This window comes from Cnephaeus nilssonii (assembly GCF_951640355.1).
Source record: "Cnephaeus nilssonii genome assembly, chromosome: 15".
Lineage (NCBI taxonomy): Eukaryota > Metazoa > Chordata > Mammalia > Chiroptera > Vespertilionidae > Cnephaeus > Cnephaeus nilssonii.
In genome coordinates this window covers 25,135,163-25,151,088 of record NC_137086.1, presented here as the reverse complement: position 1 = coordinate 25,151,088, position 15,926 = coordinate 25,135,163, and the positions used below count along the sequence as shown (strand labels likewise).

The following is a 15,926-nucleotide window of genomic DNA, read 5'->3' as shown; positions in this document are numbered from 1 at the left end:
AAATCTCCTGATCTACCAACAAATTACATAAATTTTGTTCCCTCCTGAATGTCTTTGAAAATGTCAGTAAGAAGGATATCAGATATTCTGCATAATTTCTTTGAACATATAGGGGCCACAAGTGATGTTATTTATTTATTTGTTTATGTATGTAAAATCCTCACTCGAGAATATGTTTTATTGACTTTTAGGGAGAGAGAGAAAGAAAGAGAGAAACATCAATTGGTTGTCTCCCCTGTGCACCAACCAGGGATTGAACCTGCAACCTAGGTATGTGCCCTGACCAGGAATCGAACCCACCATCTTTTTGATGTATGGGATGACATTCTATCCATCTGAGCCACTCGGATGGGGCTGGTGATGTTATTTAGAAGAGTAAGGAAGATTTTATTTTTCTAAATCTTTTTTTTCTCTCCAATATCTACTTGGCAGTGGACTATAGAGACTCAATGCTTGTCTTTTCTAATTGCTGGTGGGAGTATATACTAACACAATCCCTTAAAAATCAGTTTCACAGTATGTATTGAGCTATAAAAACTGTTTATATCTTTTAGCCCTCCAATTCCACTTGGAGAAAATCCTCCTAATGTAATAATATTATATGCAGAACTATTCGTCTATACAAAGATATCATCAAGGGATTATTTATAATAGTAAGATAGCAACAGCCACAATTTAATATTCAATAGAAGGGAAATAATTAAAAAAGAATTTTGTGTATACACTTAAAGGAATATTTTGCAACCATTGAAACAATTGTTAACATTATGAAATAGCAGCAAATATTTGTGATCTAATATGTAATGAAAAATGCAGGATACAGATTGGTGTGCACATTATGATTAAAATAATATAAGAAAAATTATGAGTATAACAAACAGGAAATGCACCAAAATGCTAGACTTAGTGTGGTGATCACATTGTAGGGTATAAAAATGTTGAATCACTATATTATATACCTGAAACTAATGTAACTAATCTAATATTGTATACTAACTATACTTAAAAAGTAAACTACAAAAAGAAACTAAGCTGATAGTTTAAAATTTCATGAGGTGCAGAAAAATAAGTAATAAACTTGGTCAGATTGCATAATGCCAAACACAAATTGAATGGAATCTGAAAGTTAAGATAATGAAAGCAGGTCTCGGTCTCAATGTCCTCAAAGATGAGTTTGGTTGTAGGTAACATTTTTGGAAAAATACAACCTTTCAAATACAGTTACAGATAGATGTACTAGGATTTTAAAGAAAAAGATATCCTGGCAATTTTTATTTTTCAGAAAGTTGTGCAAGTTTTCCAATGCTTTTAACACCAGCAGTCATAGATCCCTGCCTGGCTGTGAGTGTGAGGAATTTCCTGCACTTCTTTTTTATTTATTTTATTTTAAAAAAATTGATTTCAGAGAGGAAGCGAGAGGGAGAGAGAGATAGAAACATGATGTGTGAGAATCATTGATTGGCTGCCTCCTGCATTCCCCACACTGGGGATCAAGCCCACAGCCTGGGCATGTGCTCTCACTGGGAATCAAACTGTGACCTCCTGGGTCATATAGGTTGATGCTCAACCACTGAGCCACACCAGCTGGACCCTACACTCCTTTCTTATAACAATATCTTGACAGGAAATAGAAAAAAGAATATATTAGGATTTTAGTCAGTGGCAAGGGACAGAAACCCAACCAATTAGCTTAAGCAAAGAATCTATGTATATAAAAGGCTAATATGCTAAGTGTCCAACCATTCAACTAGTCGCTACGACACACACTGACCACTAGGGGGCAGGCACTCAATGCAGGAGCTGCCGTGACACGCACTGGCCGTTTACAGAGAAACGGCACCGTGGACCTGGTGCCCACAAAGCAACACTTGGCTTCCCCCAAGTGGGACACAGGCCCCGCCACCACCCTGGAGCGACACCCCACCAAATCGCAGCCAACTCTGCTGAGACCCCATGGTGCAAAATGCAGCCCACAGCCCAGTCCAGCCCGGAAAACAGTCGCTGTGGGCACCGGGTAATGACATCAGGTAGCAATGCCCAGCTTCCTCTCCCTAGTGACTAGCCTCCTTTCAGTTTCTTCAGCCCAGCAACACGACTTGTTTTATAGCCAGGTGCAAACATTTTACACTCTAACCAAATATCTGTGAAGCGTTTTCCCATGCCTCATCTCATTTGATCCTTACAGAAGTCCTGGAGTAGGTAGATAGGAGACTCGGTGGAATCCTATTTTCTTTTCATTAGCCAGAAAAACGGAGATTTAGAAAGCTTAGAAACTTGACCCAACTGAAAAGAAGAAATGGAGGACCTTGAAAATGACTTCAGGTTTTCTCACTGCGCAGAATATAGTCATACACTGCTGCAGTTAAATATTTTACCCTTTGTTCTCCCTGTGTGATCTACAATAATAATCTGCTTCGTGTTGATATTTACTGCTGTGTTGCTGACAATTACCTGAAAGAGAACTTGGGGTGCTTCACTGGGCTGGAAAAAGTTTAGCTAAATCAGAAAGCAGGTCTAATTAAGCAAGTTTATCTATATATAAAGCTCTCGCTGGCGCCAATTGCACGCGTGTGTTTCGATCTGTCATCGTTGATTGTGAATTTGGTTGACACTTCTATTATAGAGAAATGGCAAAAAGTGATATTAAAATATTTCTTCTAATTAATTTCCTTTCAATGTGCAAGAATTCATGCACCAGGCCTCTAGTACAAACATAAAGGTGGGGTGGAATTTATTGATGCACATAGCCTTGGGCATGTTGGCCACTGATTTACTTTTCTCCATCCTTTGGACATGGTCTCCTTATGAGCTGGGCAAGACCACCTCCAGCAGCCCCAGCTGTTGTGAAAAGGCAAGTTCTTCTGACTGGCCAAGTGATGGTCCTGTGCCTGACCCCGGACCACTTGCTGTGACCAGGAGTAGGGGTTGCCAGCTGGATTGGAAGTTCCCAGGCAGAAGTACCACCTCAGATTTCTAATGATGGTGGGGCCCCTTCTGCTCCCAGGGTCATGTAGAAAAGGGAGGATGGGCCAGTAAGCACCTCTGGCAATTCTGAATTACCTGGTGGTCCCTGGCACATGCATTTCTAGACAAGCTACATTTCTAGGGTGGGCAGGTTTGTGATCACTCAGTGTTGCCCCACCCACACAGCCCATACCTGGAAACTGAGACTGCCACGGTCTCAGCAGAAATAAACAGCACCGAGCTAGGCTTCAGAGGTACGCCAATTCTTAATTTCACAAATGTGAATAATTTTGGCCCCTGACAGATTTGCTTGTACCCCACCCACCAACATGTATGTCTCCCTTCTTTTTCCTCTGAAGATGTAGACCAATATTTACCGAGTTCTGGAATTTCTTTAGTCAGATACACCGTGCCACCTGCCTCCCGAATTCCCCGAAGCTGCCAGCTTCTCTCTGTGCCACCTCCACACAGGAGTCTACCCTCCTTGCGAGGCATCTGTTTTCTTCTTTGCACAATATGGTCCTCCTCTCACTCCCTTCTCACCAAATTTTGGGGGGGTCGTTTTTATTATCCCATGTAGTAATTTCAGTTTATGTTGCATATCACTTAATATATATATATATATATATATATATATATATATATATATACACACACACACACACACACACACACACACTTGGGACTATACATTTTATTTCTGACCCTTTCTCTCCAAGTATGATTCACTGAGAGTTGTTTGTGCTAGGATCATTAGGGACAGACAGTGTGCTCATTTAGGTTCCCTTTAGCTGTGATTAAAAATAAAAAGCTTAGAACTACATACTGACACCTCCCAGCAGGGAGGAGGAGGGCCAGTAACTGGCTCTGGCTCCTGCAGCTGAGGTGCTTAGTCATTTGTTTCTAACCCCGCTGAGCCTCACTTTCTCATCAGTTAAATGGAGGTAATAGCATTTCCCTACACCGTTGTGAGGATCAAATGAGAATGGGTATGTGAGCTAGAGATGGCAGCAGGGATGGGGCAACTCTCTGGCAGTGCCCAAGGTCAGGATGGAGCGTGGGGGTGGGGAGCAAGCAGGGCCCAGCCATGGAGAGTCCGCTGAGCCTGCACTCCTGCCTGCAAATGAGGAGGCTGCAGAACACTGAGGACTTATGGAGACTGGAAATACAAGGGTGACAATCAACATTTTACATCTGCAATTAAATTGTAAAATCATTCTTAGTGTTAATACACATGTAAAAAACAACCAAGTGATTAACTGTAGAGAGAAGGCTGAATTTTACACTCCTAACTGTATGTTTGACAGTCTATGCATTCTTATTTATTTTATTTTATTGTTTGTGATGCAGTGAATTTGACTGCAGGGTTAAAATGGGCAACATCCTTCTCTCTAGGCTCCCGGCCCGCTTTGGCCTTCCCTAACCTTTCCTATTACTGCTTCCTCAAAGCCTTCCATCAGCCTTTCTACCCTACAAGCGCCTCCTCCTCGTTCTTTAGGTTTCTGCTCAAATGTGCTTCTTTAAGGGGCTTCTTAGGCCCCTCAAATCAGATCAGTTTACCCTCTTACACGCTCCCCCATAGCACTGTATGTGTTCCTTTGTGTGATATTCCGCACATTTGTCAGTGTATTTTTTAGTAAGGTATATATTCCCTGTTAGGATGTAAGGTCCATGAGAGTATATCTTTTCAACTAAGCCAGTAACAAGGACCCCACATGACTATTTTAAACAAGGTAGGAACATTATTTTCTCTTGCACCAACTGCCTGCAGTAGGTGGTTTCAGGCTGGGGTGGCAATTCCACAGCATCAGGTTTTGGTGTGCTGCTCTGCTGAGCATGGCTTCCATTCCCAGGGTCCCAGAGAGCTGAGAATATGGGACAAGCTGGCAGGCAGGAGGGTGGGGAAGATGGACAAGCAGCCCTCTCCTGAAAGATGCTCCTTGGAATTTGCACACACTTCTTCCACCTCCATCCTATTGGCCAGGAATTAGCCATGTGGCCACACCTAGCTGCAAGGGAGGTTGGGAAATTTAGTTTTTATTCTGGGTAGACATGTGCCCAGTTAAAAAATTGATCTAATACCAAGGAATAGGAGAAAGGATATTGGGAGACAATTATATACCGCTGTATTCCCAACTCCCAGCACACTGTGTGGCACATTGTACATATATTCGTTGAGGAAATGGACTGAACACTTGTGTATTTAATTGCTAGGGCTGCTGTAACTAAGTCCTACAAACTGAGCGGCTTAAACAACAGAAATAGGTGTGTTTTTTTCACTCTTCTAGAATCTAGAAGTCCAAGACCAAGATGCCAGCCATGTGGTTCCTTCTGTCCCACTCCTCTCATAGCTCCCAGTGGTTTCCTGGCAATCTTCCGCAAGATCTCTGCCTTCATCTTCACAGGGTGTTTTCCCCGTGTACGTGTCTCCGAGTCCAAAATTCCCCTGTATATAAAGAACACCATTCATATTGGCTTAGGGCCCGTTCTAATGATCTCATCTTCACTAATCACATCTGGAATGACCCTATTTCCAAATAAGGTCACAGTCTGAGCTACTGGGAATTCAAAAGCCACAGGACTTGTGAACTTGGTGGGGGTGGGGGGTGGGTACTAGTATTCAACAGAACGAAGAGTCACAGGATTTATGAATTTTGGAAGGACGTAATTCAACACATACAAACTTGTAATTTCGTCTACTCTCACACAGTCTTTCAGAGGCACCTGGTACCTTGTCCTTCCTGAGCAGTGTTGTGTGGAGGAACCAGTTCCATTCTCTCAGCCCTGAAGGAGTGTGTGTAGTGGGGGAATGGCAGGGCTTACCAAAGGCCTATAATGGTAATAAGCGTCATTGGCCATAAGCGGTTGTAACCAAACGAGTCACGCTCCTTCACGGTATGATGGGAACCCAGAGCACTCCAGAAAAGTCAGTCGAGTCCTTTGCGGTGAGTGGAAAGCTCCTGCCCTTGTAATACCCTGTGGCCCCTGAGATCACACGTAGCTAGCACAGGCCGCTTCCACCAGGGCCTGGCGTAGAATCTTGGAGCCAGGCAGCTGGCTCAGTCCTCACTCAGCTCCTCAGACCTTATTTCTTCTTTTGGGGTGTTTTTATTTGGTTTTGCCTGTGTCCCTCACTGGACTATGAACTCTGAGCTTAAAGATAGTATTTTATTCATCTGTGTAATCCCTACAGCTCCTCTAGTAGAAACTCAACTAAATAGGACTTTTTAAAGGGAAGAGAAAGATATTATCATCTTGTCAGGAGGCTTGAGATATAATCATGCCCCAAAGCAGAAGAACGGCTACTATAAAAGGGCTCCTGTAGTTTCTTTGGGCAGCAGACTCGAGGAAGGTGACGGCTCTGTTCTCCGTTGGCACCAAATGTCAGTGGTCTCTGAGAGGTTTAGTTTCGGGAAACCCAGAGTTGCCAAAGCATGGCCGTGACAAAAGGTTTAAGAAGTGACCCCTTCGATTTATGCAAGAGGTGCCGCCCTTCACCCACGCATCCCACTTAATGTGGACCCAAGCTCTGGGTCACACTCAGTGCTCCCCAGTAAATGAGGGAGCAGACTCCCCAACCTCAAGGAAGAGTAGGGCACAGTTCAAAAGTCCTTGTGTTAAACCCCTTCCATTGAATGAGGTCCACTCTTCGACGTGCATTCAGAGCCCTCCTGGCCAGTGCCCCCATCCCTGCATTCCTGCTCTGCCCACTCACATGCCCTCCCTGGGCAGAAGCCAGGACTCTGCTGGAAACGTTTCCCTCCCATCGCTGGACTCTGACCCGATCATTACTTTTCATTTAGAACAGTATTCCCGTGGCTTCTGGAATATGAGCTTAGGCCCGTATCCACTTCCCTAATGTTCCCACTTAAAAGATTTCATCTGACACATGTGGGGCAAATAGCATTCAGGCATTTCTTTTTGCCCCAAGTCTTGGTCTTTTTTATTTTTTTTAAATATATATTTTATTGATTTTTTACAGAGAGGAAAGGAGAGGGAGAGAGAGCTAGAAACATTGAGGAGAGAGAAACATCAATCAGCTGCCTCCTGCACACCCGCTACTGGGGATGTGCCTGCAACCAAAGCACATGCCCCTGGACCGGAATCGAACCTGGGACCCTTCAGTCCGAAGGCTGATGCTCCACCCACTGAGCCAAACCGACCAGGGCTGGTCTTTTTTTAATTCAGGTGGCCAAGCCCATGCAGGGAGGCTGCTGGATGGTGCAGGCAGACATCAGTGCTTCGCTAGCCAGGCACCTGGACTCCCAAGGAGCTCATGACTTGGAAGCTTAGAAATGAAAGCCACATTAGGCTGGTGGGGTGGGGGTGGGAGGGAAGGTGTAGGTGGTGGCATTCCTTGGCCATCCTGCAGACAGCTGGGCTGTCGTAGGCACGCAGCCAATGGTAGCACACTCAGCAGCAGCCTTTGCCCCAGCTACCACTCTGGGCTTGAGGGTACTGTGCTTATTAGGGCCAAACGAAGGGGACGGGACGTTGCACAGACTGTCCCTGTCCAGGTCCCCTTGGCTTTCCATGCCTTTGTTTGTGGGGCGGCTCAGACTTCTCCAGTGGGAGTGCAGAGGTCACTCCGCACAGAGAGCGTCTCCGTCCCACATATGCATTTGTTTGAAAACATTCCTGTTTTTATTTCTCTGCCATGAGTTGTAAAATTATGAGGCGCATCCATCCCTTGATTATCAGGCTTGTGCTTGGCTGTTAATAACAGACTCCATTCATGGCGCAGTAATTGAGGATGGAGCCCTAATTGTACTGCTGTGCCCCCCGCAGGAGTGAATGGGGAAGCCCCGCTCCTGAATCCTGCCCTCGGAGGGCCTGCTTGTCCTGCCAAATCCCTTGCTAATTTGTGGCCCAGCCTTACCTATGATAAGGCTCTTACGGGATATAGTCTTCTGTTCTGATCATTTTATCTTTTTTCCCCTACCTCCTTTTCTCTTTTACTCCTTTTTCATATTCATTTACCAGGTGTACCGGTTACTAACGCAGATTTTTCCCAATAGATCAAGTTACACGTATGTTGATAGATATGGGATTTGATATGTATGCTATTTTGTGGTATTGACAACAAGCTTCAAAACTTCATGTCAAATTTTCTGAAGGTGTTAACATCATAGATATTTTTACACTTAAAAAGGTCGAATTTCGTGCCAAAAAAAGAGCATTTGCGAGAAATTTTAATTCATTACTTTATTTTGAAGGAAAGTGCTGCTGAAAGTTATCACATACTTCGGGAAGCTTATGGTGAACATGCTCCATCTCAAGATACTTGTGAACGCTGGTTTAAATGCTTTAAAAGTGATGATTTCGATGTGAAAGACAAAGAACATCCAGGTCAACCAAAAAAGTTTGAAGACCAACAATTACAAGCATTATTGGATGAAGATGCGTGTCAAACTCAAAAACAACTTGCAGAAAGATTAAACGTTGCTCAGCAAACAACTTCTGATCGTTAACAAGCAATGGGATAGATTTTAAAGGAAGGAAAATGGGTGCCACATCAACTGAATGAAAGACAAATGGAAAACCGAAAAGTCATCAGTAAAATGTTGCTTCAATGGCATGGAAGGAAGTCTTTTTTGCATCGAATTGTGACTGGCGATGAAAAGTGGATTTATTTTGAGAATCCCAAATGCACCAAATCATGGGTTGATCCAGGTCAACCATCAACATGGACTGCAAGGCCAAATCGCTTCAGAAAGAAGACAATGCTCTGCGTTTGGTGGGATCAGGAAGGTGTGGTATTATGAGCTTCTAAAACCAGGTGAAACCATTAATACTGATCGCTATCTACAACAAAAAATCAATTTGAACCACGCTTTGATCGTAAAATCACCACAATGTGCTAGAAGACACAGCAAAGTAATTTTGCTTCATGATGACGCACCATCACACACTTCAAAACCAGTAAAAGACACGTTAAAAGATCTTACCTGGCAAGTATTAACCCACCCGATGTATTCATCAGACCTTGCTCCTTCAGATTCCCACTTGTTCCAATCGATGGCACTCACTTTCTGAGCAGCACTTCAAGACGTACAAAGAAGTGGAAAATTGGGTCTCTGAATGGTCTGCTTCAAAACAAGAAAAGTTCTATCGGGACAGTAACCACAAATTACCTGAAAGATGGGGGAAATGTGTAGCTAGCGATGGACATTACTTTGAATAAAGCACTTTTGATGTTTCTCTTGAAATTATCCTATTTTCTTTGATTACAAAATCCGCATTATTAACCGGTAAAGGGTCAATTTGCATTTTTAACTGAAAGATGAGACAGTGGGCCAGAGAACCAGGACACACAGGCTTTATAAGAGGAGAAGACCCCTGCCATGCTACCTTCCAAGGAAGAAAGAGCACATGTGCAGGGGTGAAGGCGCCTTTTGAGGGGAAGAAAGGGAAGGGACGGGGCTTAGGGTACTCAGCACACGCTGATTGGTGGTTTCATATAAGGCACATAATTAGGGACTTAGGAATCGAGGGCTTAGGGTATTTGGCAGGTGCTGATTGGTGGTTCAATGTACAGTCTATATAAGGTGCCTGGTTAGGTGTTCAGGAATGTCTGTGCTGCAGATGGAGTTTACATCATTCTCCATCCATCAGTTGAGGGAAGTGAGGATCTATCATTCACCGGTACTGATTAATAATACGGATACTGGTTAAAAATGCGGATTGACCTTTTACCAGTTAAAACTGCGCATACTGGTTTGACTGGTTTTGAAGTGTGTATGGTGCGTCATCATGAAGCAAAATTACTTTGCTGTGTCTTCTGACCCATTCTGGTGGTTTTACGATCAAAGCGTGATTCAAATTGATTATTTGTTGTTGGTAGCTATCAGTATTAATGATTTCACCTGGTATTAGAAGCTCATAATACCACACCTTCCTGATCCCACCAAACACAGAGCATTGTCTTCTTTCTGAAGCGATTTGGCCTTGCTATCGATGTTGATGGTTGACCTGGATCAACCCATGATTTGGTGCATTTGGGATCTCAAAATAAATCCACTTTTCATCGCCAGTCACAATTCGATGCAAAAAAGACTTCCTTCCATGCCATTGAAACAACATTTTACTGATGACTTTTCAGTTTTCTTTTTTTTAAAATATATTTTATTGATTTTTTACAGAGAGGAAGAGAGAGGGATAGAGAGTTAGAAACATCGATCAGCTGCCTCTTGCACACCCCCTACTGGGGATGTGCCCGCAACCAAGGTACATGCCCTTGACCGGAATCGAACCTGGGACCCTTGAGTCCACAGGCCGATGCTCTATCCACTGAGCCAAACCGGTTTCGGCCAACTTTTCAGTTTTCCATTTGTCTTTCATTCAGTTGATGTGGCACCCATTTTCCTTCCTTTAAAATCTATCCCATTGTTTGTAAACGATCAGAAGTTGTTTGCTGAGCAACGTTTAATCTTTCTGCAAGTTGTTTTTGAGTTTGACACGCATCTTCATCCAATAATGCTTGTAATTGTTGGTCTTCAAACTTTTTTGGTTGACCTGGATGTTCTTTGTCTTTCACATAAAAATCATCACTTTTAAAGCATTTAAACCAGCATTCACAAGTATCTTGAGATGGAGCATGTTCACCATAAGCTTCCCGAAGTATGCGATAACTTTCAGCAGCACTTTCCTTCAAAATAAAGTAATGAATTAAAATTTCTCGCAAATGCTCTTTTTTTGGCACAAAATTTGACATTTAAAAAATATATATTTTTATTCATTTTAGAGAGGAAGGGAGAGGGAGAGAGATAGAAACATCAATGAAGAGAGAGAATCACTGATCAGCTGGTATATAACCAGATTTGAGATAGTTGGGAGACAGAAATATAAATCCTGCCTGCCTGTAAGGAAATGGACCCACCATGGGGGAAGGCGGGTGGGGGAAGCTGGGCAGTGGCCAGGAGAGGGTGTCCCAGGCCCTTGCCTTCAGGATCTTGTTCCAGAGTTGCCAGGCAGGTAAAGTAGATAAAGCAGGTATTTTTCCCACTTCATATTGGCTTGTGCCAGGGCACACATGAATAAGATCTTCCAAGCCCCAATCCAGTTTTTCTACCATGTCACACTGATTCATATGTTTATTTATAGACGGCAAATAAAGCATTAACATATATCAAGTATTAGTAATTACGAAACACTTTTTAAAAACTTTTCTATAGCGTGAAGGCCCAGGACCAGGTCATTATGACTTGAAAATACCTTCAGCAAGTTCCGTTACTTCTTGTTTTCGATCCAAAGTACCTCGATTCTTGCCCGCCTGTTCGGTAAGTATTCTAAAAGACAGATTGTGGTTGTAGGTTTTATGGCTGTGTGTTGGGGGGTGGTGGTGGTTGTGAAGGTGGGAAGCGGGTTATTATATACAATTTGTGTGTGTGTGTGTGTGGGTGTGTGCGTATGTGTGTGTGTAATTGCTTGTCAAGGCAGCAGAGTCTAGAGCTCAAATACCTGGCGAGCCCTGGGCCGGGTTCAGGCACAGGTGACTCCTGAAGACTGCAGCTGAATTATGGGTCCAGCTGAGAAGAGCCAGCACAGTGATTAGCCATCCGTGTTATGACCTGGGTGCTTTGCGGGGAAACACCTTTAATGAATTGAGGCAGACAGTGGACAAGTGGCTGCCCCCTCCATCCAGAACTGTCTTCCTTTGTGTGTGTGGCTTCTAAGAGCAAAAAGAAAGAGCAGAAACATTATTATTGAACCAAAGGAGACGATGAAGACATGAGCAATCATCCTGCCCTTAAGGGCTCAGGAGACAGGGAAGAGGCTCAAGTCCACTTAGAGATACAGAGAAGGTAGATTCTGGGAGTGTGTGAGAGCCTCAAAGACCCAGGGAAGACCAAGGAAGATCTCAAAAGCTTAACATGGAGTTTATGAACAGAGGCTTTTTTTTTTTTTTAATGCTAAAAGACAGTTTTAATTCCCATGGCTTTGGTGTTTCCAGCCTGCACACCGGTCTGAAAGTCTCTCCAACTCGCTGGTATATTACCAGATTTGAGATAGTTGGGAGACAGAAATATAAATCCTGCCTGCCGTAAGGAAATGGACCCACCATGGGGGAAGGCGGGAGGGGAAGCTGGGCAGTGGGTAGGAGCGGGTGTCCCGGGCCCTTGCCTTCAGGATCTTGTTCCAGAGTTGCTAACTGTGGTGTGGGGTAATGTGGTCTTTATCTGGAGGTATGAATACTGGGGAGTCCCTGCCAATAACATTGAAAACAGACTGACAACAGGAGGTTGGTGGGTTCCTTAATCAGATCCTCATACCCCAATGGCATCGCCATGATCCAGATTCAGACTTTTGTTGGAGCTCACAGAGCTGAGCATCCCCAGGAAGTTGGAGCCATGCTAACCAAACCCCCCGGAAATGCTGGAGAAGCCAGAAGGGGGTTGCTGGTGTTTGGGGCTGCTACTCTGTGGAGTGTCTCCCATTATAGGAAACTCTTCATGGAAGCCAAGGACAACCAGAAGCTTGCAGGTGACAGTGAAATCAGGGCTGGGGGGTGGAGCCAGATGTTCTCAAGGTCTCAGAACCATCATCGGCAGCCTCCTGAGGGGTGGTCTTGGTGGGCGGGGGATGGGGGAGCCGTGCAGGCCCACAAACCTATTCTGTGGGCCGGTCTCCCAGGACTTCTCACACAGGCTGCTTCCTCGTTAACAGCACTAATAAAGGCGTCAGCTTTTTTGACATCCAGCCAGGACTTGATGAGATTTCCAGGCTGCTCCTCTGCTTTTGGCAAAGGAAACATCCTGTCATTTAAAGCGGCTTCTGCAGGCAGCTGACCTCATCCACGCCGGGCTGACTCTCTGTCCCACTCTCAGAGTAATCCCATTTCCACTCTCACTGTCTCCCGAAGAGATAACAAGCTGCAAGGAAGGAAGGAAATGACAAGAAGGTGATAACAGGGAATAATACTTGCAGCTAGCGTGTGGTGTGGAGCGCCCGTCCTGGAGGGCCTCCCGTGAGCCTCAGCACCTCATTTGATGGGGGAGGCATGGGAAGCCCATGGCCCAAGGTCACACTGAGCCATTAGGGGTGAGGCTAGGACCTGAGCCCAGGCCTATCTGACAATAAAATTCTTCCCTTAACCACACACACAGAACCTGGTGTCCCTCCAGCAACCCAAGATAAAATTCCTTTGGGTTTCAAGAATATGTGGGCACCCCGGCATGGAAAACACTGGCCTAAGAAATCCGAGTCGTAGTCTATGGAAATGACAGTCATTTGCATTTATCACCACACAACAGCAGCTTTGTTTAAACAATTGGAACAATAATTTTGTAAAGAATTTCATCAAAATGAAAACATGACTTTTAAAAAGTAGAATTCATAGACCCCCTTTGGAATGCTCTGACCCTGGGCCCACCGACCGTGGCAGAGAAATGCCTTACTACTCATGCTGGGTCGGCGACAGAAACCCACGAGTTTGGGCTTTTGAGGTCAACCACTCAGGTGCAGAATGCATCCTCTCCAACCCCTTACTGCTAGGCGGAGGTTCAGGAGAGGGGACTCCGATGCATGCCCAGGGACAAATTGCCCTGTGGGGGCAAGTGTGCCTTGAGGCAGAGGTGGCATGTGAGCGGCCACCCTGCAGGTCTAGGCCCCGTTGCTTGCTTGTCTCTCAGCACCTCTGCAGCTGTGGGGAGAGGGGCAGGTCTGAGCGCCAAAGACACGCGCCAGTGCAAGGGTGCCCCGGGCCTTGTCTCCCTCGGTGGGCTTTGCCGGCCACACCTGAGCCAGCGGCCAGGCTCCGCAGGCTCCAAGGTTTTGGTGTCACGCTCTCATCAGTTCCCGTTTTCTGTTCTGTTTTCAGAGAACCCCGGGCCCAGGAACATACACATCTTCAGCACAATACCCCAAGCAGCCCCGGAGCATAGCCAGAATGGGGCGAGAACACAGTCTTTTCTTCAACAACACAATTGGCTTTTAAAATAAAGCCATCTTTGCCCTGAGCTGCTTTGTTTTTTAGCAAGTTATTACGTTTGGAAAACTCTATTATGTTTACTCTTAGGAGGGTTTGAACACAGAACCGAATAGATTGCCCCGAGTGACCATCCAGCCTGCTTACCTGGACTAGTCCCAGCCCAATTTCCAGTTCCCTCTCACAAGTGTCCTGATTTGAACAATAAGTTTTATGCTCAATCTGTTTATTGTCAAAGGTCGTCTTCCTGGAGAACTTCCCGGGCTGCCCTTGCAGCCGCTTAGACAGGCCCGATGTGTCCAGGCCGTGCTCTGTGGGCCTCGGCTCTCCGGCTGGGCCTGGACTGCACTCGGGTCTCAGGGAGACTTCCTTGGGGGTGGGGGTGCGCATTCAACCAAGGCCAAGGCTGAGCTTGATGGGATCCCAACAGGTGGTTCTTTCTCTCTCTCAACTCCTTGAAAAGAACAATATTTATTCAACTCGACGAGTATTTGTGGTTTCAAGTCAACACAAATATTTTGAGTATCTGCTCTGTGCCAGGTGCTGTGTAGTTGACTGGGGAGTGGGGGCTTAAAAAAAAAAGACGAAGGCATGTGACTGAGTTTGGGGAGGGCTTTAGGGGAGATGAGGCCAGGGGGGTAGTTTGGGGTGGTCCTCGGCTGGAGGAAGGCTTTGAACGCTGGGCCAAGCAGCTCCTTCTGGTGTTGGGAGCTCAGGGGCGGTTTCACCGGGAGGACAGGCCCTCGTCTCAGGAAGCTGGTGCCCAGAGGAACGATTTCTACAACGAAGGCCGCAGGCGGTCAGAAGCAGGGACAAGGCAGCATGCAGGAGGACACCCAAGGGACCAAGAGGCTGAGAGGGAGGGAGGAGAGGGAAGGAGGTGGCAGGCAAGGAACCTGGTTTGGACAAAAGGCAAGAATAAGCATGTGCATACTTACCTGGCAGGGGAGACACCATGATCACGAAGGTGGTTTTCCCAGGGCGAGGCCTCGCTATTGAAATCCGGATGTGCTGACCATTGCGATTTCCCCAAATGTGGGAAACGCGACTGCATACTTTGTGGTAGTGGGGGACGGCGCAAAAGGAATAAACATTTGCTGGAGGGAAACGGAGGGAGCCTAGCCTGCCGGACTGGCGTGGAGGGCGGGAGGGGGTTGGGCGAGGGTCCGTCAGAAGGCCGGGGACCACAGGCAGCCACGCATGCCGAGGCGGCCTGCTCAGGGAGCTGCGCTGGAGAGAGGCCACACCTGAGAGCCGGGGTCTCACAAAGGGTGGGGAGATGCCAGTCACTGATCAATAATTGGAAGGAACTTTAAAAAATGCTTATACGGTAGTTTGTTATATTTTTCAAAGGAGTTTGTTATATTTCTCTGGTCTTGTAGGTCCTTATCACAAGGGGTATTGGGGGCAAGGAAGGACAGGCCCCATCTCACTGAATTCATTCAAATTTCCCATTGGTGGAAGACACTCCCGGCATTGCAGTCCTTCAGGGCCTAAGAGCCACTGGAAGACCAGAGGGATGTCTCAGGCGCTGGCTCCTGTCCCACTTTGATCAGAGGGTGGACACCGGGCAGGTAGTTCCACCTTTTATCTTCTAAGTGGGTCAGAGTCTCCGCTGGATCAGCTGGTGCTGACAGAGGTGTTTTCTCCAGTTGCACCTGGTGCTCGGGGAAGTGGTTCTAGAGAGAGAGGCGATGGTTTCAGTCTGAGAGTTTGTGGCTGGAAGTTCGAGGAACCCCTCACAACAACAGGGGAGGAGGGCGATGGTGTTGTCAGTATGTAGGGGTATCTCCCGACAAGACTGCGGGCCAGGGGCTGGCAGGAACCACTTCTCTCTCCCTCTGTCTCCCCTCTTCCTCTCTCTGAGGCCTCCTCCCTCAGCAGGCTGATTTCACGGCCTCTTTAAGGTACAGAATCTGATGTAGCCACCTTCGCCTTTTCTCATAGCATTTCCCGAGTCAACGCCCTGAAAGGATGCAACCAGCCCTCTTGGTTCCAGTATTAGATTCCCAGGAGAGAGAATCCAGGTTTGGGT

At 46.0% G+C, this 15,926-nt stretch overlaps 1 protein-coding gene across 1 annotated transcript in view; it reads left to right on the top strand.

Moving 5' to 3' along the window:
- The window catches only part of STPG4 (sperm-tail PG-rich repeat containing 4), a gene marked incomplete at both ends in the record, with an annotated part of 35,900 nt that extends 22,000 nt beyond the window's left edge, over positions 1 to 13,900 (top strand). Inside the window, 2 exons of the mRNA XM_079791623.1 lie at positions 11,139 to 11,243; positions 13,784 to 13,900. Coding sequence (XP_079647749.1) covers positions 11,139 to 11,243; positions 13,784 to 13,900 — 222 coding nt within the window. The remainder of the gene's footprint in view (positions 1 to 11,138; positions 11,244 to 13,783) is intronic.
- Between the last annotated feature and the right edge of the window lie 2,026 nt (positions 13,901 to 15,926).